A 26,053-nucleotide genomic window follows, 5' to 3' on the forward strand; every position below is an offset into this window, starting at 1 on the left:
GATCCCATAGGCCATCCTCTGCTGCTTTCTCAGGCCCTAAGCAGGAAGCTAGTTGGGCAGTTGAGCAGCCAGGACATTGAACCAGTATAAATGCTTAGCTTTGGGCCTGGCACGGTAGCGTAGTGGCTGGGATCCTCACTTTGCTTGCACCAGGGTCCCATATGGGCACTGATTTGTGTCCCGATGTTCCATTTCCCATAGGAATCCCTGCTTGTGGCCTGGGAGCGCAGTGGAGGACGGCTGGAAGCCTTGGGATCCTGTGCCCCTGTGGGAGACCTGGAGGGGGCTCCAGGCTTTGGATAAGCTCAGCTCTGGCCACTTGGGGAGTGAGCCAGCGGTTGGAAGATCTTTCTCTGTTTCTTTTTCTCTCTGTAAATCTAGCTCTCCAAAAAAAAAAAAAGTTAGCTTTATTAAATCTTGGTCTCTGAGTACATCGGTCTTTTTTTGAGGGCGCATATTTCCATTGTAGCAAAAAAGACATAACAATTTTATTTCAACAATTTTTGTAGTGTCCTGTATGATGACATTGAATGCATTCACATTACTTTGCATTTGTCATTGTTTATTTTCAGAATTTTCAAATTTTAAAAACATTTACTCTCCATTTCCTTCTGCTTTGACCATTCTCCTTTCTGTCCACAAATTTAAAAAATATGTATTTTTAAATTTTTTTCCATTACTTGTTTTAAAATTTTATTTTTTATTATTATCATTTTATGATACAGTTCAATAGGCCCTTGGATTTTCCTTGTCCCCTCCCCAATTCCCTCCCCCCTCACTGAGTAACTATATCATTACTGTAGTTCTTCATACACAGTCATGTGTCCATCATTGTGGGCATGGACAATGGCAGAGAGTCCAGCATCCTATTGTCAAGATATAGTAAACAGTTTCATTGGGAGTCCATCTTTGTCTGGAAGTAGAGATGCATACTACATTGTATCCTCACATCTGGATATGACAGTCTCTGTTACACCATTGTTATACATCCCCTTAAATGAAAAGCCACAATACAAAATCAACAACAGGAAGAAAAAAAAATTGACACTGCAAAGCTAAACATGCTACTAATGACTAATGTGTCGCTGAAAAAATGAAAATTAAAAACTTTCTTGAATACAATGATGCTACTGTGTGATCTGTGAGTCACTGAAGAATTTATTCAGAAGATAGTGTTTTGAAGAGATGAAACTAATAAAAAAATCAAAATGCATGAGATATAGTTTCCACTGATTTTTGTTGGTGAGATGTGTCTCCTGTAGGCAACAAATATTTGGGTTTTGTTTTTTAATCCAGTCTACTAATCCGTGATGTTTAATTGATGAGTTTAAGCCATTATCCTTTTTTTAAAGATTTATTTATTTATTTATTTATTTATTTATTACAAAGTCAGATGTACAGAGAGGAAGATCTTCTGTCCGATGATTCACTCCCCAAGTCGGAACAATGGCCAGTGCTATGCCGATCCGAAGCCAGGAACCAGGAACCTCTTCTGGGTCTCCCACGCGGGTGCAGGGTCTCAATGCATTGGGCTGTCCTCGACTGCTTTCCCAGGCCACAAGCAGGGAGCTAGATGGGAAGCAGGGCTGCCGGGATTAGAACCGGCGCCCATATGGGATCCCGGGGCTTTCAAGGCAAGGACTCTAGCCACTAGGCCATGCCGCCTGTCCCAAGCCATTATCTTTTAAATATTTTATTTCACTTCCAAATGTATTTATGAGGTAGAGACAAGAAAGATAGGATGAGTCCCCATCTACTGGTTCATTCCTCTATTTCCTGCAAAAGTAAGAACTGGCCCATTTGTAAACTTGAAACAACAGGAACAGATGGATGGGGTTCACTTCCCAAATACCCACTATGGTCCAGGCTGGCCAGGCCAGTCAGGAGCTTGGGTCTGCCAGGCTGTAGTAGGTACGTGGCAGGGATCCAAGTATTTGAACCATTATTGGCTGTCTGCCAGGATGCATATTAGCAAAACACTGCATCAGAAATGAGTAGCCAGGACATGAATCAGGCACTCCACTATGAGATAAAGGCATCCCAACAAGCGGTATCGAAAGTTGTGAGCCAAACCCAGCCTTGTCTCGATAAATTTGACTATTCTGGCACGTAGTGGAATCATACGATTTGTTGTCTTTATTACGTTCTCAGAGTTCATTCACGTTGTTGCATGTGACAGCAATTCTCTGTTTTTAAAAGCTGAGTCATACGTCATTGTATAAATGTCACATTTTGTTTTTCCATTCATCTGTGGCAAGATACCTGGGCTGCTTTCAATTTTTAAGTTGTGAACACTACTCCTATAGATGTGGGCACTGAAATTATTTCTGTTCTGTTACAGTGTTTTACATTTCAGCTAGCGGTGCAGCAGGATTCCCATTTCTCTGCATCTTTGATAACACTTGTTTTTTGTTTGTTTTGTTTTTCATTTTGTTTATTTGAAAGAGATCTCATCTACTGGTTTACTCCCCTAATACTCAACACCTGGGGCTGAGGGAGGCTGAAGCCATGAGCCTAGCATTAATTCGGGTTTCCCTCATTGATTGCAGGGATCCAATCACTTGGACGGGATCCTGCTGCCTCCCAGAGTGTGCATTAACAGGGAATTGGAGTGGGAAGCAGATCCGAGACTCAAGTTCGGGAAGTTCCATGGGGAGTTTTTGGCATCCCAAGTGGAGTGTTAACTTACAGCCCAAACATCTCCCTTGGTTTTGTTTCAGATAATGCCTTGCTGATTAGTATGAAGTAATATCTGCTTGTGGTTTTGATTTATATATACCTAATGTGTAGTGATTTTTGAGTATTGTTTATTGTATTTTTTAGCTATCTATATGTTTTTGGAGATTTTTCTGTTCAAGCTCTTTGCCCACATTTTTTTAGATGTATTTATTTTTATTTGAAAGTTATATTGAAAGTTAGTTTGATGTTGTTTGATATAGTAATGTTTTAAACTGTTTTGAAATCCAGTTGATCCTTTTGTTATAGTGACTTGTGTTTTAGATGGCTTAGCCGAGGAGGAGTCTGGCAACACAATATCATGAAGATTTCCTCTATGTTTTCTTCTAAAGAGGTGGCTTTTTTGTTTGTTTAGGTTTTTTTTTTTTTTTTTTGCTTTTAGTTACATTTTTAAAAATCCATTTGTTAGGATTTTTTTAGATTAAGATTTGATCTGTTTTACTTGAAAGTCAGAGAGGGAGACACAGAGATCTTCCATCTGCTGATTCACTCCCCAAATGGCTGCAACAGCCAGAGCTTGAGCAGTCTGAAGTCAGGAGTCAGGGGCTTCTTTGAGCAGGTACAAGGACCAAGACCATCCTCCAGCGCTTTTCCATGTCATTAGCAGGGAGCTAGGTTGGAAGTGGAGCAGCTGAGACTCTAATCAGTACCCGTACGGGATGCCAGTGTTGCATATAGAGGGTTAGCTGGCTATGCCACCATACTGGGCCCAGTCCATTTTGAATTGACTTTTTTTTTTCACTTTGGGTTGCTTTTTATAGAGTCAAGTGAATTTAAAGAAATTTAATTATTTTTAATTCATTTTAAAGGCAAAGAAAGAGAGAGGTAGACACACAGAGATATCTTCCATTTGTTGATTCCTGAAAAGCTTGCAGCAGTTCGGGCTGGGCCAGCCTAAAAGCCAGGAGCTTGGAACTCAATCTGGGTCATCCATTTGGGATGCACTATGACTGGTATCTCTCAGGAGGTTATATCAGAATTAGAGCCACAGCTTGAATTTAGGCTGATTTTGGATGCATTCATTCCGTGCAGTCTTTGTTAAGATTTATTTTATTTGAAAGTCTGATATACAGAGAGGAGGAGAGACAGAGAGGAAGATCTTCTGTCCATTGACTCACTCCCAAACTGCCACATTGGCTGGCGCTGCACCAATCCAAAGCCAAGTGCCTGGAGCCTCTTCTAGGTCTGCCACGAGGATGCAGGGTCCCAAGTCTTTGGGGCTGTCCTCGACTGCTTTTTTATGCCACAAGCAGGGAGCTTGATGGGAAGCGGGGCCACCAGAATTAGTACCACTGTCCATATGGCCTGGTGCATGCGAAGTAAAGACCTTAGCTGCTAGGCTACCATGCCGGGTCCCCCATGCAATCTTAATTTGCATACCAAGTGCTCATCCCCTTATTAGTGTGAGTTGATATAGTTTCTTTTTTATGAAAGAGGCGAATGAATAAATGTTTATTTGCTCAGAGTGACATTTGGGCAAAGAGCAAGCATGTACTTCCACAGCTGCTGGTTCACTCCCCAAATGGCTGCAAGTGTCTTGGGGGGAAAGGAAACCAGGAAGGCATTTCTCCTTTCCTGTGTAGATTGCAGGACTCTGTCACTGGAATTGTCATTGCTGCCTCCCAGGGTCTGCGTTAGCCAGCCAGCGCCAGGAGGCAGAACTGGCTACCGAACAAGGTACTCCCAACCCCGAGCCCTTTAGAGACTGTAAACGTTTGAGAAAAATTTCAGGTGGAAACCATCTGAAGCCTGGAGATTGCTCTTTTGGGGGAGCTTTAACATTACAAATTCAGTTTTCTTAATTGTTGTAGGGTCATTCAAGCTATTTTACATTGAATGAATTGTGATAGCTTGTGTCTTGAGGAAGAGATGTTTCATCAAGTGTCCAATTTATGTGTTCAAAATTGTCCATACTATGCCTACTTGTTCTATTAACCCAGCTCATGGGACAGCACATAAAAAATTATATTGCTTTTAGAGCTGGTGCCATGTAGTAGTAGGTTAAACCTCTACCTGCAGTTCCAGCATCCCATGTGGGTGCTGGTTTGAGTCCTGACTCCTCCATTTCCAATCCGGCTCCATGTAATATGCCTGGAAAAGCAGCCCTTGGGTACCTGGAAGAAGCCCCAGGCTCTTTGATTTGGACCAGCCCAGCTATGGTCATTGTTGCTATTTGGGGAGTGAACCAGTGAGTAGAAGATCTCTCTGTATCTTCCCCCCCTCTGTGGCTCTGCCTTTCAAATAAATAAGTATTTTTTTTTTTTAAAGATTTATTTTATTTTTATTACAAAGTCAGATATACTGAGAGGAGGAGAGATAGAGAGAGGAAGTGGAGCTGCCGGGATTAGAACTAGCGGCCATATGGGATCAAGGCGAGGACCTTAGCCACTAGGCCACGCTGCTGAGCCCCCATAAATAAGTATTTTTAAAAATTTATTCACCAGTTACTAAACAAAGTATTTTCTGTTGGACTTGATTCCATAGAATGGTAGACGAGACCACAAGTTTCAGTGCAACACAGTTTATTTTTGAAAGATTTGTTAATTTTTTTATTGGAAAGGTATACAGAGAGGAGGATCTTCCATCTGCTGATTCACTCCCCAAGTGGCAGCAGCAGCCAGAGCTGCGCCAATCCGAAGCCAAAAGCCAGCAGCTTCTTCCAACTGCAGCAGTTTTATTGGGAAATACAAAGTTAAGTAAGAATAGGGTTAGATGAGTGAGTTCACTGTTGGAAAAATAGGGAATACCACAGGAGCAAATCAGGACTGCCTCGCCTGTATAGATTGCTCAGGGAGGAATCTCTGTGCCTGAGGTGTGGAATAAATTAACAGTCTGAAGGATTTGAAGCAAGAAGAGGCAGTATAAATCCTTCCTGGGCAACTTGAAGTGAGAAGAGGGGTTGGTCTGTCAAAAATCTGAAGTATCCTAATAGTCCTACATTGTTTCAGCTCTATCAGTATTTTACTCCTTTCAGCTTCTGGAAGGTAGCAGGTGATGACTTTAGGCAGTTGGGTCCCTGTCACCCACGTGGAAGACCCAGATTGAGCTTCTGGCTCCAGCCTGGTCCCGCTGTAGCTTGTTTGATCATTTAGGGAGTAAATCAATGTATGGGTGCTCATTTACTTTCTATTTATTGACCTCAAGTAAAAAAGTTTTAACTGCAGATAGATACATGAATGTAAGTTATGTTCTCGAAGTAGACTGCATGAATTTAACCAAGGACTGATTATAAGATTTCATGCCATACTTTAATTTACTCTACAGATAATTGTTTAGTATGTTCTGTTTGTATATATAGATACTGCATTAGGTATTGAGAAGACGAGTAGCAAGGTATGTAAAAGCCTATGTAAGCCATAACTGCAAAAGTACAACCCCTATGAGTGCTGGTTTAAGTGTTCTTCCACTTTTGAGCTAGCTCCCTGCTAATGTGTCGGGGAAAGCAGTGGAAGATAGCCCAAGTCCTTGGGCCCTTGTAGCCATGTGAGAGACATGGAGGGAATCCCAGGCTTCTGACTTCAGCCTGGGTAACCCTGCCCAGTGTGGCCCTTTGGGGAGTGAATTAGTTGGGAAATCTCTTAGTCTCTCTCTTAATCTTACCAAATGTAAATCTGCACTCATTTGACCGGATGCATACTCCAGTTGCTACAGTGGCTTGCATTTGAACCTTTGCATTCATATCCTGCCAATCACTTTCTGGCTGTTTCATTGTTGGCAAATAATCTTTTTGGTGTTTGCTCCCCTGCCAAATGGGAATAATAAAGATTCATTAAGTTGTTTGTATTATATTAGATACTATATTTAAAATCCTTAGGATAGCGTATTGCACCTAGGAAAGTTTGTAAACGTCATCACTATTAGGAAAAGGAATTTTGGTTTAAGTGTCTAGTCAAAAGTACCGTAGGCTGTCTCCCAAAGAGGTAATAATAAAAACTGGAGTTTCTAGACTCATTTCATGGTGCCACTGCTGCGGTGTAGTACGATAAACTCCTGCCTTTGGCACTGGCATCCCACATGGGTGTTGGTTTGAGACCCAGTTGCTCCACTTCTGATCCAACTCCCTGTTTACAGCCTGGGAAAGCAGCAGAGGTTGGCTAATGTCCTTTGGCCCCAAACCCATGTGGGAGATCTAGAAGGAGCTCCCGACTCCTGACTTCAGGTCGGCTCAGCTCTGGCTGGTGTAGCTGCTGAGTAACCAACCAGTGGATGGAAGAAAACTCTTTTGTTGCTCTTATCTTGCATTCTCTTTTTTCGCTCACATAATTGATGTTCAGAAAGAATAGTCATTCTGGTGAGTTTAACAGCTGTGACTTGATACGTTGGGAAAGAGAATCAAAGAGATTGATTTGTTCTAGATCTCATACAGTTTTAATTAAGTTACTGAGAAAATTTTTAAGTTCATTTAAATTATTTTCTTATTTTTCAGCCAAGCCAAACAGGAAGCTTACTTTTCTCTACTTAGCCAATGATGTCATTCAGAACAGCAAACGGAAGGGTCCGGAGTTTACCAAAGATTTTGCACCAGTTATAGTGGAGGCTTTTAAGCATGTTTCAAGGTACAGTAATTGTTCTGAGTAACCTATTTTAAATGCATAATACACTTTTTTGATAAAATTTGTCTAAAAACATTGAAATGAAAAATGAGGAATATGTTTCTTTGAAGCTTCTGTTTGGGGGTGGGGAAGAAAACTTCCCTTAAGTGACATTTGTAAATGTGTCAAATCTTGTCCATGATGGAAAAGATTTTTGAATGATTAGTGAGATTGGTGTTTAGGGTGTTTAAATTACAGCTTTTCTTTTTGAAATGAAAACAACCAGCCTCAGTTTGAAGAAGGAAAGAAAACGATAAAACAGGCCAGTATATTAAGAATGAATGAAGGCGTTGAATTAAGAATTTGTGTACCTAGGAGGCTATCAGTCTTGTACCTTTTTTTCTATATACAGATTATTGTGTTCTTTTTCCCCTCATATTGCTTAGAATGATTTAAAAATCTGTAAGATATTTATAATAAAATTATGTGACATAAATGTAATATTCGTATTTTATAGTGATATAAAATTTATACTACTTTAAAAATGCAATGACATTTTAAAAGGCTTTAGAAGTAGAGAATATATAAAGTTGTCCGTTGAAAAATTTTACTAGTAATCCTGAGGATAGGTGTCTGCTTTAACTGAAACCTTTTAAATTTTTTATTTCCGAAGATTTGCAAATATATGGTTAATTCTGGGTGAGCATTATTGGAATAATGTATTAAATCAGTGTAGAATTCAGTGTGGAATGGGGGTGACTTGAACAACAGAAGGACGAAAATCAGCTCGCCACATTGTCTGCAAGTTTAGTCACATATTTAAAGAAATTAGTGAATTTAGAGAAATTAGTGAATTTAAAATATTGCTGTTTACTTTCTTGATTTTTATTTATTCATTTTAGGTATTCTGTCCTCTTCAAATGTTGGTTTTTTGTTTTTTTTTTTTTTTTAAGATTTATTTATCTTATTGGAAAGACAGATGTACAGAGAGGAGGAGAGACAGAGAGGAAGATCTTCCATCCGATGATTCACTCCCCAAGTGGCCGCAACGGCCGGTGCTGCGCCGATCCGATGCCGGGAACCTGGAACCTCTTCCGGGTCTCCCACGCGGGTGCAGGGTCCCAGTGCATTGGGCCGTCCTCAACTGCTTTCCCAGGCCACAAGCAGGGAGCTGGATGGGAAGTGGAGCTGCCAGGATAAGAACCAGCGCCCATATGGGATCCTGGCGCGTTCAAGGCGAGGACCTTAACCATTATGCTATCGCACCAGGCCCACATGTTGGTGTTTTTTAAAGTTCAGTCCTAGGCCTTCCTCTGGGGCCCTATAAGTTTATTTTTGTTGTAAAGTCAGATATACAGAGAGGAAGATCTTCCGTCTATTCATTCACTCCCTAAGTGGCAGCAATGGTCAAAGCTGCACTGATCTGAAGCCAGGAACCTGAAGCCTCTTCTGGGTCTCCCACGTGAGTGCAGGATCCCAAGGCTTTGGGCCGTCCTCGATTGCTTTTCCCAGGCCACAAGCAGAGACCTTGATGGGAAGTGGGGCTGCTGAAATTAAAACCAGCACCCATATGGGATCCCAGGACATGCAAGGCGAAGAAGGCTTTAGCCACTAGGCTGTGGCACCTGGTCACACTTCTGTACATCTTAAATATCTTTAACTCACTATGTCTCATACTGATTTGATGATATCCTTGTTTCCTGCCAAAATTCCCTGCTTGTGGCCTAGAAAAGCAGTTGAGGATGGCCCAAAGCCTTGGGACCCTGTACCGGTGGGGGAGATCTGGAAGAGGCTCCTGGCTCTTGGCTTTGGGGCAGCACAGCTGAATGGGAAATGGGGCTGCTAAGATTAGAAATGGTGCCCCTATGGGTTCCTGGCGTGTTGAAGGTGAGGACTCTATTGCTTGTCTATTGCACCAGGCCCTAAGGTATTCTTCTGTGGAACTTCCTACTTCTCCGCTGATTCATATTCACGCAGTTTACAGTCTGTTTTTTTCTTTTTGAAATTTATTTTTATTGGAAAGATAGATTTATAGAAAGGAGAAACAGAAAGATATGCCATCCACTGATTCATTTCCCAAATGGCCACAACAGCTGGAGCTGAGCTGATGTGAATCCAGGAGCCAGGAGCTGCTTCGGAGTTTCCCATGTGGGTGCAGGGTCCAGTGGCTTTGAGCTGTCCTCCACTGCTTTCCCAGACCATTAGCAGGGAGTTGGATGGAGGTGGAGCAGCCGGGATACAAACTGGTACCCATATGGGATCCTGGCACATGCAAGGCGAGGATTTAGCCACGAGGGCAGGCCCAGTCTGCAGTCTTAATTCACGCTGACTGCACCTGTACCTGTTATAGTTCTTTGCACCTGATGAGTTGTGTATGAATGTTGTCTCTCCCTCAGATTTAACAGAACATTTATTGATTGTCTCCTGTGTGCTAGCCCTAAGGTACAGTATTGAGTAAAACAAGGTTTGTTTTGTGGATGGCACATTTCAGTAAATGACACAGAGGTAACTAGTGAACGAATACGTATTGCGGTGACAGATGACCGATGTTGTGAAGAAATGTAAAGCATGCAAGGAGCCAAAGGAAGGCTCAGTTATATAATGAGGTGAACAAAGGAGGTGCCTTTTGAATAGAGACTCAAGTAAGGGATGCAGTGAACCAGTTAACTTTTTCTAGAAGGAGAGCACGCTAGGAAACAGGAAATATTGGGAAAATAGGACAGATACAGTGAGACAGCTGTGCTGGGCATCGTTTTGAATGAGCAAGATTGATTTGGGAGAGGTATGAGGAAATGCGGATGGAGGTTTCCAGGAAGCAGAGCATGTCCTTGAGGTTCTAGGAGAGGGAGTTTGATTTTCATTCTTGTTATGATTGGTGGTTCTCTGAAGATGAAGAATGGTGTGGTGATGTATGTTCATAGGATGCTTCCGCAACACCAGGGTGAGAGAGCGGAACTGAGGATCAGTGACAAGATCGTTACTAATTAACATCCAGACCTGTGCTCAGTGGTTGCTTCCTCTGTCCTGGTAGTGACGAAGGGACGAAATGGCTGGAAAGTAGTCTGCTTCCAGTTTTCATACATCTAGTGTTGCGATCTCAGTTTAGAATCTTCAGGGATTCTTCCTCATCTTCCTTAAAATGGTCCAGGCCTCTCTCAGGGCTGTCTTTTTGCTCCTTGTTCTATTCTGTGTCACTTAACAGCAGTTTTCCTTGTCAGAGATCTTCCCTTAATCAGTAAATGCTTGCTGAGTTAGTGAAAAAGACACCCCTCCCTTTCCCTGTCATCTTTCTCAGCATGTTTAGCTACATTAGATTAGAACATCTTTGTAATCTTGCATGGCCAGTAGTAAGACTTCTACCATGTGTAATTTTTTTCTTTCATAATATCTGTATATATGTTTTAAAGGTGTCAGGGAATACATTGATCACTGAGTTAAATGGAATTGGTGTAAACTGCTAGCCATGTAGGTGTGGTCTGTAAGCAGTGGGACACTTTTTCCCTGGGGAAATGAATATCCTACCGATTGGATTTACAATTGCTGTTGCCAGTTGGATAGCGTCATGCATTTTTACTGTTTGTGCTTTTTTTTATTTGTGCTTTTAAATTTTTTTCTCTAGTGAAACTGATGAAAGTTGTAAGAAACACCTTGGAAGAGTGCTGTCTATATGGGAGGAAAGGTCTGTTTATGAAAATGATGTATTAGAGCAGCTTAAGCAAGCTTTGTGTAAGTATATAATCATGATCGCTTATCATGAGGTCTTTGTTAAATATATTCTTTCAGTAAAACTTAGACTTTCTTTCAACTTAGATGGTGAGAAGAAGCCTAGGAAGCGAACTTATGAACAGATAAAGGTGGATGAAAATGAAAACTGTTCATCTATTGGTTCACCAAGTGAGCCACCCCAGGTAGGACTTTCTCTCTCTCTCTTTTTTAAAATATGTATTTATTCATTTATTTTATTGGAAAGACAGAATTACAGAGAGAAGGAGAGATGGAGAGGAAGATCTTCCATTTGCTGATTGATTGCTCAAGTGGCCACAGCGGCCATAGCTAAGTTAGTGTGAAGCCAGGAGCCAGGAGCTTCTTTCCAGGTCTCCCGTGTGGGTGCAGGGTCCCAAAGTTTTGGGTTGTCCTTGACTGCTTTTCCAGGCCACAAGCAGGGAGTTTGGGTGGGAAGTGGAGCAGCTGGGAATCAGCCCATATGAGATCCTGGCGTATGCAAGGCGAGAGGACCTTAGCCACTAGGCTACAGTGCTGGGCCCCAAATAATTGTTTTTATATAAATTGCCTCTATTGCTGGCATATTGGCTTCTCAGCATCAAGTTTGTATTTTGAACACCTAACTTTAGATTCTTTTTCTTGATATATAAAAGAAATGACTTGTTCTCATGGGCCCGGTGGCGTGGCCTAGCGGCTAAAAGTCATCCTCACCTTGAATGCGCCCCGGGATCCCATATGGTCGCTGGTTCTAATCCCGGCAGCTCCACTTCCCATCCAGCTCCCTGCTTGTGGCCTGGGAAAGCAGTGGAGGACGGCCCGATGCCTTGGGACACTGCACCCACGTGGGAGACCCGGAAGAGGTTCCTGGTTCCCGGCATCGGATCAGCGCGTACCGGCCCGTTGCGGCTCACTTGGGGAGTGAATCATTGGATGGAAGATCTTCCTCTCTGTCTCTCCTCCTCTCTGTATATCTGACTTTGTAATAAAAATAAAATCTTAAAAAAAAAAAAAGAAATGACTTGTTCTCAAAAGAGATTTATAATGGAAACTTTAAACTCTTATCTAGCCTGTGAAGATGAAGGAAGGTAAAATAACTTTTAACTCTTGTATTTGCTTGAGCCTCATTTATTTTGATTCTAAAGTTTGATTACTTTTTAGACTCTAGATCTCGTTAGAGCATTGCAAGATCTAGAAAATGCCGCTTCGGGCGATGCGGCAGTTCATCAGAGGATCGCTTCTTTGCCCGTGGAAGTGCAAGAAGTATCCCTACTAGATAAAATAACAGGTAATGAGAGATGGTCTGGGATTTTTGGGGGGAGTTGGGACTAAGGAATATAAAATGTCATTGCTTTTATTATGTAGTAATTTTATTATCCTGTGCTTTTCTTAGATAAAGAATCTGGAGAAAGGCTTTCTAAAATGGTAGAGGATGCTTGTATGTTGCTGGCAGATTACAATGGCAGATTGGCGGCAGAAATAGATGATAGGAAGCAACTCACTCGAATGTTAGCTGATTTTCTTCGGTGTCAAAAGGAAGCCCTTGCAGAGAAAGAGCAAAAATTGGAAGTGCGTAATCTTTTCCTTCTTTAGTGCTTACTGATTTAATATATTCTTTGGAATTTTGAAGTCCGTAATGTAACTGTGCATCTTGTGTTTTTTGGAAGATGGATCTGTTTAGGCAGTGATCCAGGTAAGTGTCTCGTTGCATTAATGGTTTCCCTTCGCCTTGAACCAAATCAGCCTGCCTAAGTAAATTTAGAAATTTGGAACTAGCAGAATTGGTGTATTGATGTGAGATCCCATGCAGTAGTAATTTATCTTGTCCCTTTTAAACCTGTGTCTTCAAGCACAGAAACAATAGGAAAGATAACAGCTAGGATAAAGTCTTGGGTTAGTTGCACTGTATTGTAGCTGGATTTGTTTAATTTCTGTTCTGAGAACGTGCAGTCTTTTAGATGTGCTATTAAATCTTCAAATTACCCTTTTATTTACTCCAGCTCACACAAACATGCTCATGTAGAAAGTCGTGACTCCTTTAAACCAAGTAAAAACTGATAATTTTGATGAGAAGTCTGGGGGTTCAGGTAATAATAAAGAAACATTAGCTTATGTTTACTTGAGCAGAGTAGCCATGGTTTGAATAGATGAGCCAGATTTGTTCTTATATAAAAGAAAATTTATTTTGATTGGCTCTTCGTTAAAATTTTTTTCTATGGCAATTTCTTTCTAGCAGTGTGTAGAATTTCTGCTTGTCTAGATCCTGCAATTTACACATGGTTCACTGTAAGTTTGTATGTATTTCATGGTTTCTTGTATTGAGTAGTTTTTAGTTCTTGGCTCAGTAAGACCTAATTGTGCCAAAAATAGTGCTACAGGATTGCCATTGCTACTTGTGAAAGCAGCAATTACTCCCACTCCAAATTCTCTCACTTCTTAATTGAGCGTTATGTTTTTTCAGTCTACCCTCCTCCTTTACTCACATAAACAATTAAAGGGTAGTTTTTCCCACCTTTGAAGATGTTACCCACTACTACATGGGAAGGATGACATGAATTAAAAAAAAAAGATTGATAGCTGACTTACTACTATTTTTGATCTTACCATGGAGCTTCAATCTAATTATTACTTGTTTTTATTATCTAAGAGTAAGTAACGTTATAGAACTTTTGTCTTTAGTCTTTTGGAATGGTTTCTTTAACTTCTATCCAGCTTCTGTTGCAGATATTGGACATGGGCGTGTCTTCTAATGATGTCATCAGCATTAGCATATTCTTCCTGCTAAAAATAAATATCAAACTCCAAATCCTGTATTGTCTCCTGTTTTTGAAAATTGAAGAAAAGATTGAAACTATTATTTTACCTCATTTGGCTCACTTAAGATTTCCATTATTAGCACCAATTATAAAAATAGAATTTGTTTGAAATTTATGTGTACAAAGTAAATCAGACACCACCCCAAACAATTCTTATTTTCCCAGTGCTTTCCAGTCAGATTCATAGATGGTTTCTGTTTTTTTTTTTTTATTTGTTTTTTGTTTTTTTAAAGAAAGAAAATTCCTGTGTATTTCATTACTGTGTTTTGTTTCTCAGATTCATAGATGGTGAAGCTAACGGTGGTAACGGCCCCGTTTACCACAAGTCAGGTACTCTACTAAGCACTTCATGTGTCAGATCAGTTCTATACAACATATCATATGTGTTCTATTGCTAAGACATTATGACCCATAACTGGCCTGAGAGCACAAAAAGCTAGTGAATTCTTTGGAACCGAGGGAATTTGCTTCCAAAGTGAAACACTTAACCAAAAAGACTTCTATTTGCTTTGCATTTTTGTTCAAAGAAGTGTAAGATTACAGCAAAGGCTAAAGCTCTGTCTCTCTGCTCTATGCTTCTTGCCTCCTCGAAGGTCATCAGTCTTATAATAAAAGGCTGTAGTAACTTCTGTTGTTGAAAGTGAATAGATTTTATGTAATATTAACCAGTGAGCATTTTTTTTTTAAAGATTTATTCATTTTATTACAGCCAGATATACAGAGAGGAGGAGAGACAGAGGGGAAGATCTTCCATCCGATGATTCACTCCCCAAATGAGCCGCAACGGGCCAGTGCGCGCTGATCCGATGCCGGGAACCTGGAACCTCTTCCGGGTCTCCCATGCGGGTGCAGGGTCCCAAAGCTTTGGGCCGTCCTCCACTGCTTTCCCAGGCCACAAGCAGGGAGCTGAATGAGAAGTGGAGCTGCCGGGATTAGAACCGGCGCCCATATGGGATCCCGGGGCTTTCAAGGCGAGGACTTAAGCTGCTAGGCCACGCCGCCGGGCCCCAGTGAGCATTTTTTTACAAGTAAAATATTTAGATATTGCACAAACTTGGAAATTATTCTATAGATGTTTTTGTGCATTATCACTTAGAACAAAATTATTTCTTTGTCATAAGATGTGAAAATGAGTTAGACATTTTTTTTCTACTAAGTTCAGACTGAAATGTGAATATTTGCATATGAGCTAACTTAACTTGAAGTAGTTTTCGTCCTCATCGGTTTTTGAATGTCACCTGTTGTTGACAGGTATTTATGTGTCATTAGTTGCTCTCTTTTTTTTTGTTGGTAATAGTATAAATTTAAATGTCAGTTTAGGAAATTTTTTGTAAGAACAGAAAGAGGGAAAGACAGATTGAGAGGGGTCTTCCATCCTTTGGTTCGCATCCCAGACGGCCATAGCTGGTGCAGGGCTGTACTTAAGCTAGGACCTTCACTGGGTCTCCCATGTGGGTTTGGGGGCCCAAATGCTTGGGCCATCCTCTGCTGCTTTTCCCATGTCATTAGTAGAAAGCTAAACCGAAAGTGAAAACTCTGGGACACAAAATTGACGTCAGCATTGTATGCAACTGATTTACCTGTTATACCACAATTCAGGCCAGTTTGTTTATATATATATATATATATATATATATATATATATATATATATATATATATATGTCAGATATATATAGAGAAAGGAAGACAGACAGAGAGGATGATGTTGTATCTGCTGCTTTAGTTCCCAAGTGACCACAGCGCCAGAGCTGCGCCAATCCAAAGCCAAGAGCCTCTTCCTGGTCTCCCACACAGGTGCAGGTTCCCATGGTTTTGGGCTGTCCTTGATTCCCTTCCCAGGCCACAAGCAAAGAGAGCTGGATTGGAAACAGGACTGCCGGAGTACTAACTGGAGCCCATATGGGATACCGGTACGTGCAAGGCAAGGACCTTTAGCTGCTAGGCTACCGTGCTGGGCCCTTTTAAAAGTTTCTTAGGGAGGCTAATATTGAAGAATTGGGAGTTAATGGAAATATAAGATATACAATGGTTTTTGAAGGTTCTGGCTGATTTAGTTAAACATTGACTTAATTTCATATATATAAAATCTGTTTCACAGATTGTTATAGGAATCATTTTACCATTCAGAAGTTTTTAAAATAGTTTAAAAACTGTTGTTCACTTAGCTTATTGTCTCACGTGAACAGATTTAGAGTGAAATTTTTATTTTTGTTGTTTTTAGAGAGGAGCACTGTTGACTTGAGAAATTGTTCTGTATTCAGTGATGAATGTGTTTTGCGAGAGATTGACTTCATTAGGTTATTGTCACTTAGAACTGTATTTGTATTGGAGGTGCCACAAATATCCAGGCGATGCCAACTGGCATAGTTCGGCAAGTCCATCTACAAGACTGATGGTCAGTACAATGCACCTGGATCACAGGGGTGCATGTTCAGTCCTTAACAGTGTACCCTAACTCTTCAGAATGGTCTGCCTATTCCTGAAAGTGTATCTTCTGCTATACATCACTTAATGCCAACCATGTGGTAGTTTTTATTTTTCCATGTCTGATACTTACTTGTTTGCTCAGTTACCTCTTTTTTTTTTTTTAAAGATTTGTTCATTTTATTACAGCCAGATATACAGAGAGGAGGAGAGACAGAGGGGAAGATCTTCCATCCGATGTTTCACTCCCCAAGTGAGCCGCAACGGGCCAGTGCGCGCCAATCCGATGCCGGGAACCTGGAACCTCTTCCGGGTCTCCCACGCGGGTGCAGGGTCCCAGTGCATTGGGCTGTCCTCAACCGCTTTCCCAGGCCACAAGCAGGGAGCTGGATGGGAAGTGGAGCTGCTGGGATTAGAACCGGCGCCCATATGGGATCCCGGGGCTTTCAAGGCGAGGACTTTAGCCGCTAGGCCACGCCGCCGGGCCCTCAGTTACCTCTTAAAAGTACTTACTGGACTTTTTATTCTCCTACATTTCCCCTTAGCCTTTGACCACTTTTCTGTTTGGTCCTGATTTTATTACTTACTTTTTCTGTGATTTTCTGTAATTAGTTTTTTGTGATAAATTCTGAGCTCTCCTGGTGTACTTTACTTGGCCTTTATTCACAGCTATAAAATGTTGCATATCTTTGTAGGTTTTCAAAATATTGCTCTGCCTTTGTGATTTGGATTCCTCCATACAAATCATCTTTTGTTCAACTTCTTGTCTCCTATCGTTTGACTTTATAAAATAAGGCTTTTAATAGGTTGGTATAGGAATTTTCCAGTTGATCCTTCTTATTAACCTTTCGTCTTGGGAAGCTTGATAGCTCTGAATCCAGCCTTTTGGAGGTAATTCCATATTTCAGAATGGTGTGATTTCGTGTACTATGGTCCTGTTTCTCCTTTGTAGGTTTTTGCTATATGCATTTGTTATTTTAGTGGGTTTTAGGAGAGAGCAGATATACATGAGTTGCACTTGTCAGGTAGATGGAACACTTTACTGTATGTGTAGTGACGTATGCGTGCTTCATTACTGCTGCCAGCCATCCTTGTCTAAGTGGATGACATGTGTTGCCTTGATTGTTGCTAGTTGAGCCTCTTGCTCCCTCTTGTAACTCCCTGTAACACCGCAGGCTTATGGGCTTTTCTTTTTTTCTTTTTCTTTTTCTTTTTTTTTTTGTTTTTTAAGATTTATTTACTTATAGCACAGTGGTGTGTAGGGAGAGCTCTTCCATTTTTCCATACACTAGTTTACTCCCTGATGGCCTCAACAGTCAGGGCTGGGTCAGACAGGCCTAAGCCAAAGCCAGGAGCCCGATCTCATCTGGGTTTCCTAAGTGGATATTGGGGGCCCAAGTACTTCAGCATCATTCACTTTTTTTTTTTTTTTATTGCATTTCATCTATGACATAGTTTCCTAGGCTCTGAGGTTCCCCCAACTCCTCCCCATACCCTCATCCTGTGGTGAATTACTCTACCTTATTGCTGTATGACAGTTCAAATCCAGTCATGCTTCTTTCATTGCAAGCAGGTACCATGCATAGAGTCCAGCATCTTATTGTACAGATCAATTCAACAGTTTCTTGGGGAGACCATCTCTGGTCTAAAAGCAGAGCTGGCAGAGTATCATTCCAACCAATTAAAAGCCATGACATAACATCTAGAACAGTTTACAACATTATGGAGTTAATTGACATGGTATGGAGTGACCAATATGTTAGAAAATGCCAGTTCTTAACTACATCCTGTGACTACTTCATTGACATTTCAATTTTAGTTTATATATAACTGGCTTCTATCTGCCTTAAAAATGATTGTAGGATACTATTCAGCTGTCTCGTGTCTTTTCATTTTTGTATTTAGCAGTTTATTGTATTTTTTTTTTGAAAGATTTTATTGTTATTGGAAAGCCGGATATACAGAGAGGAGGAGAGACAGAGAGGAAGATCTTCTATCCGATGTTTCACTCCCCAGTGAGCCACAACGGGCCGGTACGCGCCGATCCAAAGCCGGGAACCTGGAACCTCTTCCCGGGTCTCTCACGCGAGTGCAGGGTCCCAAAGCTTTGGGCCGTCCTCGACTGCTTTCCCAGGCCACAAACAGGGAGCTGGATGGGAAGTGGAGCTGCTGGGATTAGAACCGGCGCCCATATGGTATCCCGGCGTGTTCAAGGCGAGGACTTTAGCCGCTAGGCCACACCGCCGGGCCCAGTTTATTGTATTGAAGCATAATTTTTGCTGAACTTGGCAGATTTTAGGATAGTCCAAACTGGCTTATAATTTTAACAAGGCCTATGTCAACAGTTGAGGCACAGAAAAGTTTTAGGAGGGGTGTGCAGAGAAATCTTCAATACCCAAGTGAGGAGTAACTTATTTTCATGTCATACCTAGTAAGGTATATGTGATTCCCTGCTGACCGTTTCCTATCTGGTTCTAAGCTTTTCTTGTTCTCTGTCTATCCTAATTTTTGTTGTTGTTGTTGTTTTGTTTTGTTTTGTTTGGGCGGGGCTCCGGGGCGACCCTGATGGTCATCATTCACTCTTTTCTTATTAACATTAATGAATTACAATTGTTTGTATTTAAAAATATTTGAAGGAATAATTAGATGATTTTTAAAATTAATGTGAAAGGCAGGGTGACAGAGATCTTTGATCCACTCCTTCACTACTCAAATACCTGAGCACCTGGGCTGGTACATGTTGAAGCCGGAAACCTGGATCTCAGCCCAGATCTGTAAGTGGCAGAGATCCAGGTAGTTGAGCTGTCAACCTATTTCCTCCCAGGGTGTGGAATTAGCAGGAAATTGGAATTGGAAGCAGGTCCAAGACATGAACCCAGCCATTCTGATGTTAATTGCACCCAACACTTGCCCATAAAAGTACAGATGTGTTGAGAGTTGTGGGAGAGAGATTGAGAAGTTGAAATCTATCCACTGTTTCAGTCACAAATGCCTACAGCCAGCAGGGTATGGCCAGGCCAGGTTAGGAACTCCATCTTGGTCTTCCATTTGGGAGAAGGGACTGCGGAACCTGAGCCATTATCTGCTGCCTTCCCAGGTATATTAGCAGGAACCTGCAACCCAAGCAGGACAGTGGAGATCCAAACTAGGTACTCTAGTAGACTTTGTGGGAATCTCAAGTAATGTTTTAACTCATTGTTCCAAGATGCCTTTAAAAAGGTTAATTTGAAAGGCATGGTCATCTGATGTTGCCGGTGAAAGGTTAACCTGCTATTAGCTATCATTAATGGCCAACTTGTAAACTTTGAAGAGATATGGACATCCAGGGAAAGCAGTATTTACATGTTTTGGTACTTCTGCAGTCTTGGATGTAGCCTTGGATGGATGGGTAGCTATAATATTGGACTGAGTTAAACATCACTTGTACTAAATATGAGTCTGAAGTATCTTGGAATCATTTTGAAGGGCTGGCATTGCCCACAGCAGGCATGCTGGCACTTGAAATGCCTTCATTTCTTACCAGAAGTGCTGACACAAGCCCTGGCTGCTCCACTTCCTATCCAGCTTCCTCCTAACACTCCTGGGAATGCAGTAGAGGATGTTTTGAGTATCATCACCTACGTAGAGTACCCAAGTGGAGTTCCAGTTCCATGGCTTCTTCGTGGCCCACCCTAGCCTTTGTGGTTATTTGAGAGTTGAAGCGGTAGATGAAAGATGTCTCTTTCATCTCTCCTGTCTTTCTCCAACTCTTGGCTTTCAAATAATTAAATAAATCTTTTTAAAAAAATGATCTGAGTGTGGCTGATTTCTTATTACCTCCACCTTTGTCCAATCTTCTTTTCCAAATATCTTAATTCTTTATTGCACCAGTGGGTCAGTGGGGCAGCCACTGTACTTGACCATAGCATGGGTAGTGTATTTAGGTCACACTGTCTAGAACTGTAGTTAAGCATTGTAAAAAATTATTTCGTATAGAAAAGATGGAGAGAGAGAACTTCATCTGGAGGTTCATTCCCCAGATGCTCCATTTGGGGCTGGGACAGGCTGAGGCCGGGAGCTTTATCTGGGTCTCCCTTGTGGGTACAGGAGCCTAAGAAGTTGGGCAATCCTCTCCTGCTTTCCCAGAAACAACCCAGCAGGATGGGAGGTGGAGCAGCCAGGCTCCAACATGTGGGATACTAATATATCTGGGAGCAGTTTAACTCAGCCCCAGGTGAACATTTTGCATTAACAAATAGATGACCATGGGCCCGGCGGCGTGGCCTAGCGGCTAAAGTCCTCGCCTTGAGGGCCCCGGGATCCCATATGGGCGCTGGTTCTAGTCCCGGCAGCTCCACTTCCCATCCAGCTCCCTGCTTGTGGCCTGGGAAAGCGGTTGAGGACGGCCCAATGCATTGGGACCCTGCACCTGTGTGGGAGACCTGGAGGAGGTTCCTGGTCCCGACATCGGATCGGCGCGCATCGGCCCGTTGTGGCTCACTTGGGGAGTGAAACATCGGATGGAGGATCTTCCTCTCTGTCTCTCCTCCTCTCTGTATATCCGGCTTTCCAATAATAATTAAAAAATCTTAAAATAAATAAATAAATAAATAAACAAATAGATGACCATTCTGAAGTTTTTAAGATTTCTATTGCATTGTTCTTTTTGTCCCTTCAATAGAAAAGGAGCTTTAACATTGTGAGAACGGATGACTAATAAATGAGCTATGGCTAGCATCCTTAAAGCACTGAATTTGCAGATACTTACAGTGCCACCTAATGGAAGAAGTGAAGCTATGAATTAAAGTCTGCAAGGGTGGAATTTAACTTGGTCTGTTCACTCATTCATGAAGCTACTACTTATTGAAAGGGATTGTATGGGCCCAGCACAAAGGCTCAATTGACTAATCATCCTGCTTACAAGCTCTGGGATCCCATATGGGCATCTGTTCCGCTACACTTCCCACCCAGCTCCCTGCCTGTGTCCTGGGAAAGCAGTTGAAGACTTCCCAAAGCTTTGGGACCCTGTACCACATGGGAGACCTGGAAGAAGCTCCTGCCTTCTGCCTTCAGATTGGCTTAGCTCCAGCCATTGAGGTCATTTGGGGAATAAACCAGCAGCTTTCTGTTTCTGCTCCTCTTTATAAATCTGCCTTTCTAATAAAAATTAGTAAAAAAAATTGTGGCTAAATGGAATTGTGCGTTGCAGCAGTTACACTGTGCTTGAGGTACAGGAAAATCTCTGTTGATTAGTTTGGTTGCCAGCTGAGAGGTTTGGGGAATGAGATATATTTGAAATGTAGGCTGGAACCACATTGTGGAGGGGTGTTGAATGTCCTAGGCGGTTGACTTCACAATTCATCAGAATATTTAATATTTATTTGAAAGGCAGAGTTACAAAGAAGAGAGACCCAGCTTCCATCCGCTGGTTCACTCCCCAGGGTGGCTGCAGTGGCCTGGTGTGGTGCCCATTCCAAGTCAGGAGACTTCCCCAGATCTCCCTGGTGGGTTCAGACACCCGGGCACTTCGGCCATCTTCAGCTGCTTTCCCAAGGAAATTAGCAGGGAGTTGGATCTGAGGTGGAATAATCAACACCTGATCATAACTCTGATTGTGTTAGGATGGAGTAAGATTAGCAATAGATAGGATTAGAAAATCATTTTCAGGGCAGTAAAGAGCAGACTTGTGTGGGGTGAGGCAGTAACTTTTTTTTTTTAAGATTTATTCATTTTATTACAGCCAGATATACACAGAGGAGGAGGAGAGACAGAGAGGAAGATCGTCCCTCCGATGATTCACTCCCCAAGTGAGCCGCAATGGGCCAATCCGATGCCGGGAACCAGGAACCTTTTCCAGGTCTCCCACACGGGTGCAGTGTCCCAAAGCATTGGGCCTGTTTTCCCAGGCCACAAGCAGGGAGCTGGATGGGAAGTGGAGCTGCCGGGATTAGAACCGGCACCCATATGGGATCCCAGGGCTTTCAAGGCCAGGACTTTAGCCGCTAGGCCACGCCGCCGGACCCGAAGCAGTAACTTTAAATTAAAGAAATACTATGTATTTATGACATTTTGGAAACCATTGATGAAGATCTGGAGATTCTCCCCTGAAGCTTCGTCACATTTTTAAAAGCTTTTGACAGGATACGGAGGGATTGAGTTGCATTACCAAATTGCACATTTTCTTTTTAAAGAACTGATGTTTTGTTTACTTGCGTTTAGCATTTTTGTTTCAGTTTCTTGCTATTGGAAAATGTTATTGCAGATCGTTTTTCAGCTGACTCTTCATTTATCTGTGGTTTTTCATAAATTCTTAGAATAAATGACAAAACAGAGAGGAGATGGGCATTTTTTTTTTAAAGATTTATTTATTTTATTACAGCCAGATATACAGAGAGGAGGAGAGACAGAGAGGAAGATCTTCCGTCCGATGATTCACTCCCCAAGTGAGCCGCAACGGGCCAGTGCGCGCTGATCCGAAGCCGGGAACCTGGAACCTCTTCCGGGTCTCCCACGCGGGTGCAGGGTCCCAATGCATTGGGCTGTCCTCAACTGCTTTCCCAGGCCACAAGCAGGGAGCTGGATGGGAAGTGGAACTGCTGGGATTAGAACCGGCGCCCATATGGGATCCCGGGGCTTTCAAGGCGAGGACTTAAGCTGCTAGGCCACGCCGCCGGGCCCGAGATGGGCATTTTTAAAGTAGACATTTATTTATTTTTATTGGAAAGGCAGATGTACAGAGAGGAAGATCTTCCGTCTGATGTTTCACTCCCCAAGCAGCTGCAACGGCCGGAGCTGAGCCAATCTGAAGCCAGGAGCCTCTTCCAGGTTTCCCACACGGGTGCAGGGTCCCAAGGCTTTGGACCGTCCTCAACTGCTTTCCCAGACCACAAGCAGGGAGCTAGATGGGAAGTGGGGCCACCCGGATTAGAACGGGGGCCCATATGGGATCCTGGCGTGTTTAGGGCAAGGACTTTAACCACTACACTATTGTGCCGGGCCCGGAGATGGGCATTTTAAAAAGTGCATTTTTTATTTATTTGAAAGGCAAAATTGAGAGTTTTTCTATTTGCTGATTCATTCTCCAAATAGCTACAATGGCTAGGAGTGGACCAGGCCAAGGCCAGAAACCCAGAGCTTCTGAGTCTCCCACATGGGTACAAGGGCCTGTGATCTTGAGTCATGTTTTGCTGGTATCCCAGGTGCATTACCAGGGAGCAGGATCTGAAGTGGAGCAGCCAAGCCTCCAACGATCGCCCATATGTATGTAGACTTGACAGGTGGAGACTTAACTTGCTACACCATAGTGTAGGATTCAGCATGTTGTGTTCATTCTGAAGTCCTCTCCAATTTATGAAGGAGGAACATTCATGATGGCACAAGGTCATGTGGTCCAGTCAGTAGGGGGTAGAGGGATGGGGAAATGTTTGCCAAAAAAGTGTTGAAAGCCATTGCTTTAGGCTTTATGATTTACTGGGCCATGGAAATTGCATACTGATCTGAAACTTAGTAGACAAATTCTAAATGATTCCATTAAAGGCAGGATATCATTTTGTGTCTTGGAAAACATTGTAGTAGGAGCAGGCATTTGTCATCATCAGTGGCTGCTTGGTCACCTCGTACCTCTGGATGGTGCTGGTGTACAAAGAATATCTGTGAAACCATTCTCTCAGTTCTCTAGCTGTATATAGCCAAAAATGCAATCGTTCGGTAAACTTGAAGAACTGTCGTGTTGGTTTCCGTAGTATTGTATTGTGCAATCCCAGCAACACAGCATACACATTCTAGTGTCTGCATATCCTTGTGAACACTAGCTGTCTTTTGTTTTTAGTCATTGTCATAATGGGTACAGACTAGTGTCATTGTGATTTTGCTATTTATTTTCCTAATTAGAAATGTTGAGCATTTTTATCTACTAACCATTTATCTTTTGTATGTATATATTTTATTTTTATTGGAAAGTCATATACAAAGAGGAGAAAGAGGAAGATAATCTGTCTGCTGGTTCACTCCCCAAGTGGCTGCTGTGGCTGGAACTGAGCTAGTCCAAAGCCAGGAGCCAGGAGCTTCTTCAGGATCTCCCATGTGGGTGCAGGGTCCCTAAGGCCTTGGACTGTCCTTGACTGCTTTTCTCAGGCCACAAGCAGGGAGCTGGATGGGAAGCGGAGCTACTGGAATTGGAACTGGCACCCATGGGATCCTGGTGCGTGCAAGGCAAGGACTTCAGCCGCTAGGCTACTGTGCCAGGCCCTAGCTGTTTATTTTCTTTAGAGAAATGTATACTCAAGTCCTTTGCCCATGTTAAAAATATTTGTATGTGAAAAAGATTAGGAATGATTGAAAGAGCTTTCATCTTCTGATTGACTCCCCAAATGCCTCCAGTGGTCAAGACAGAAGCCAGGAGCTGAGAATTTAGTCCAGGTCTCCCACATGAGTGATAGGAGCCCAATTAATTCAGCTCTTCCTGCTGCCTCACACAGACTGTGCTGGTAGGAAGCTGGTGTCAGGAGCCAGAGCCAGGTGTCAAACCCAGGTACTGTGATACTGAACGTGACCATCCTCACTGCCAGGCTAACTATCCGCTCTGTTTGCCCACAGTAAGGTTTGGTTGTTGGTTTGTTGTGAAGTTGCAGTGTAGTGAGAGAGGTGGTGTGGGGCAGCAAGGCAAGTCGTTGCGATTGAGTCCTGCTTCCAATTCCAGTTCAGTTTTGCGCTAACGTATCTGGGAGGCAGCAGGTGATGGTTCAGGTACGTGGGTTACTGCCACCAACATGGAATTGTTGGCCCATGGCTTCAGTCTCGCCCAGCTCCAGGATGTGAGCCTTTTAGGGAGTGAACCAACTGGGAGGTGTTTCTGTGTTTCTTTCTCTGTAGCTCTGCCTAATCAAATGAAATCCTTTTCCCCCCACTTGAAGTGATGATACAGGTTTAGGTGGACAGTACTTGTTGAGAAGTCAGATGATGCAGGGTTTGGAAGTCATCTTATTAACCTAGGTACTGGAAATGATTCCATATAGTTTGCCTAAGATTAGATGGATTAGCTAGTCTCAAAGGCTCTGGTGTAAAAGGACGATAGTATTTGGAGAGCAGTTGGCTTCATATTTTGGACAGTTGGTAGGAGTCCATGATACAGTATTTCATTTAAGGAATTCAGAAGCTTGTATCCAAATTCACATATTCTTTTGTAGAAAACAAAGAGTACCTTCCAAAGAGGAAATGAGACCCACATCCTACTAGTGATAATGAAAATTCATGATTTGAAATAATTGCGATGTGTCTTGTACTCTTTCTTGTGGATTCCTTCTTCCCTTCCCATTTACTTGTGGGCCGGTTTTGTCTATAAAATGTTAAGTCTTTTTATTGCTGCTTAGTCATATTTTGTTGCTTCATTACTATTCATGTATTATTAAAAATTTACTTGAGTTAGACATGTGTCAAAATAAGAAGATACAAATACAGAAGTTATGAAGAGCTACAAAAATAGCACAAGCCCAAGCATGTCTGAGGAGTGTCTTTCCCTTCTGTTCGCCCATGAGCCACAGCTAGGCTAAAAGAGAGAAAAAGTTCCCTTTTGGCTTAGACATTTTTTTCTAAATCCTTCACAATTGAAATTTTGATGAAGCATATTTAAGACACCGGGCTCTAACTAGTGTTGCTTGACATTTGATATGCCCTTTTTATTGTGAAGACCTTAACTGGTCTTGCGTTTTTCTTAAGATATTTCATTGTTTTTCCTGAGGTTTTTATAGTGGTGATATGCTGCATCTGTACTCGTTTTTCCTTCTGGTGGGAGAACTTTGCTAGTCTGTTGCTGGAAGTTGAGGTAGTCTCATCAGTGGGTCTCTGT

General features: G+C 42.2%; 1 protein-coding gene across 4 annotated transcripts in view; it reads left to right on the plus strand.

The window, feature by feature from the left end:
* The window catches only part of RPRD1A (regulation of nuclear pre-mRNA domain containing 1A), a 50,416-nt gene that overhangs the window by 8,779 nt on the left and 15,584 nt on the right, over positions 1 to 26,053 (plus strand). For 3 of the 4 annotated variants that reach the window (XR_009247076.1, XM_004579546.4, XM_058676993.1), the window contains exons 2-6: positions 7,163 to 7,292; positions 10,888 to 10,994; positions 11,079 to 11,176; positions 12,150 to 12,276; positions 12,382 to 12,557. Coding sequence is in view for 3 of the 4 variants with exons in the window: in XM_004579546.4 (XP_004579603.1) it covers positions 7,163 to 7,292; positions 10,888 to 10,994; positions 11,079 to 11,176; positions 12,150 to 12,276; positions 12,382 to 12,557 (638 nt within the window). In the remaining variant the exon portion in view is untranslated. Of the gene's footprint in view, positions 1 to 7,162; positions 7,293 to 10,887; positions 10,995 to 11,078; positions 11,177 to 12,149; positions 12,277 to 12,381; positions 12,558 to 13,712; positions 13,935 to 26,053 lie in introns of those variants that run through there. The other variant, XM_058676994.1, reaches the window with a different exon arrangement.

The sequence above is a fragment of the Ochotona princeps genome, chromosome 18 (assembly GCF_030435755.1).
Source record: "Ochotona princeps isolate mOchPri1 chromosome 18, mOchPri1.hap1, whole genome shotgun sequence".
NCBI classification, from domain to species: Eukaryota; Metazoa; Chordata; class Mammalia; order Lagomorpha; family Ochotonidae; genus Ochotona; species Ochotona princeps.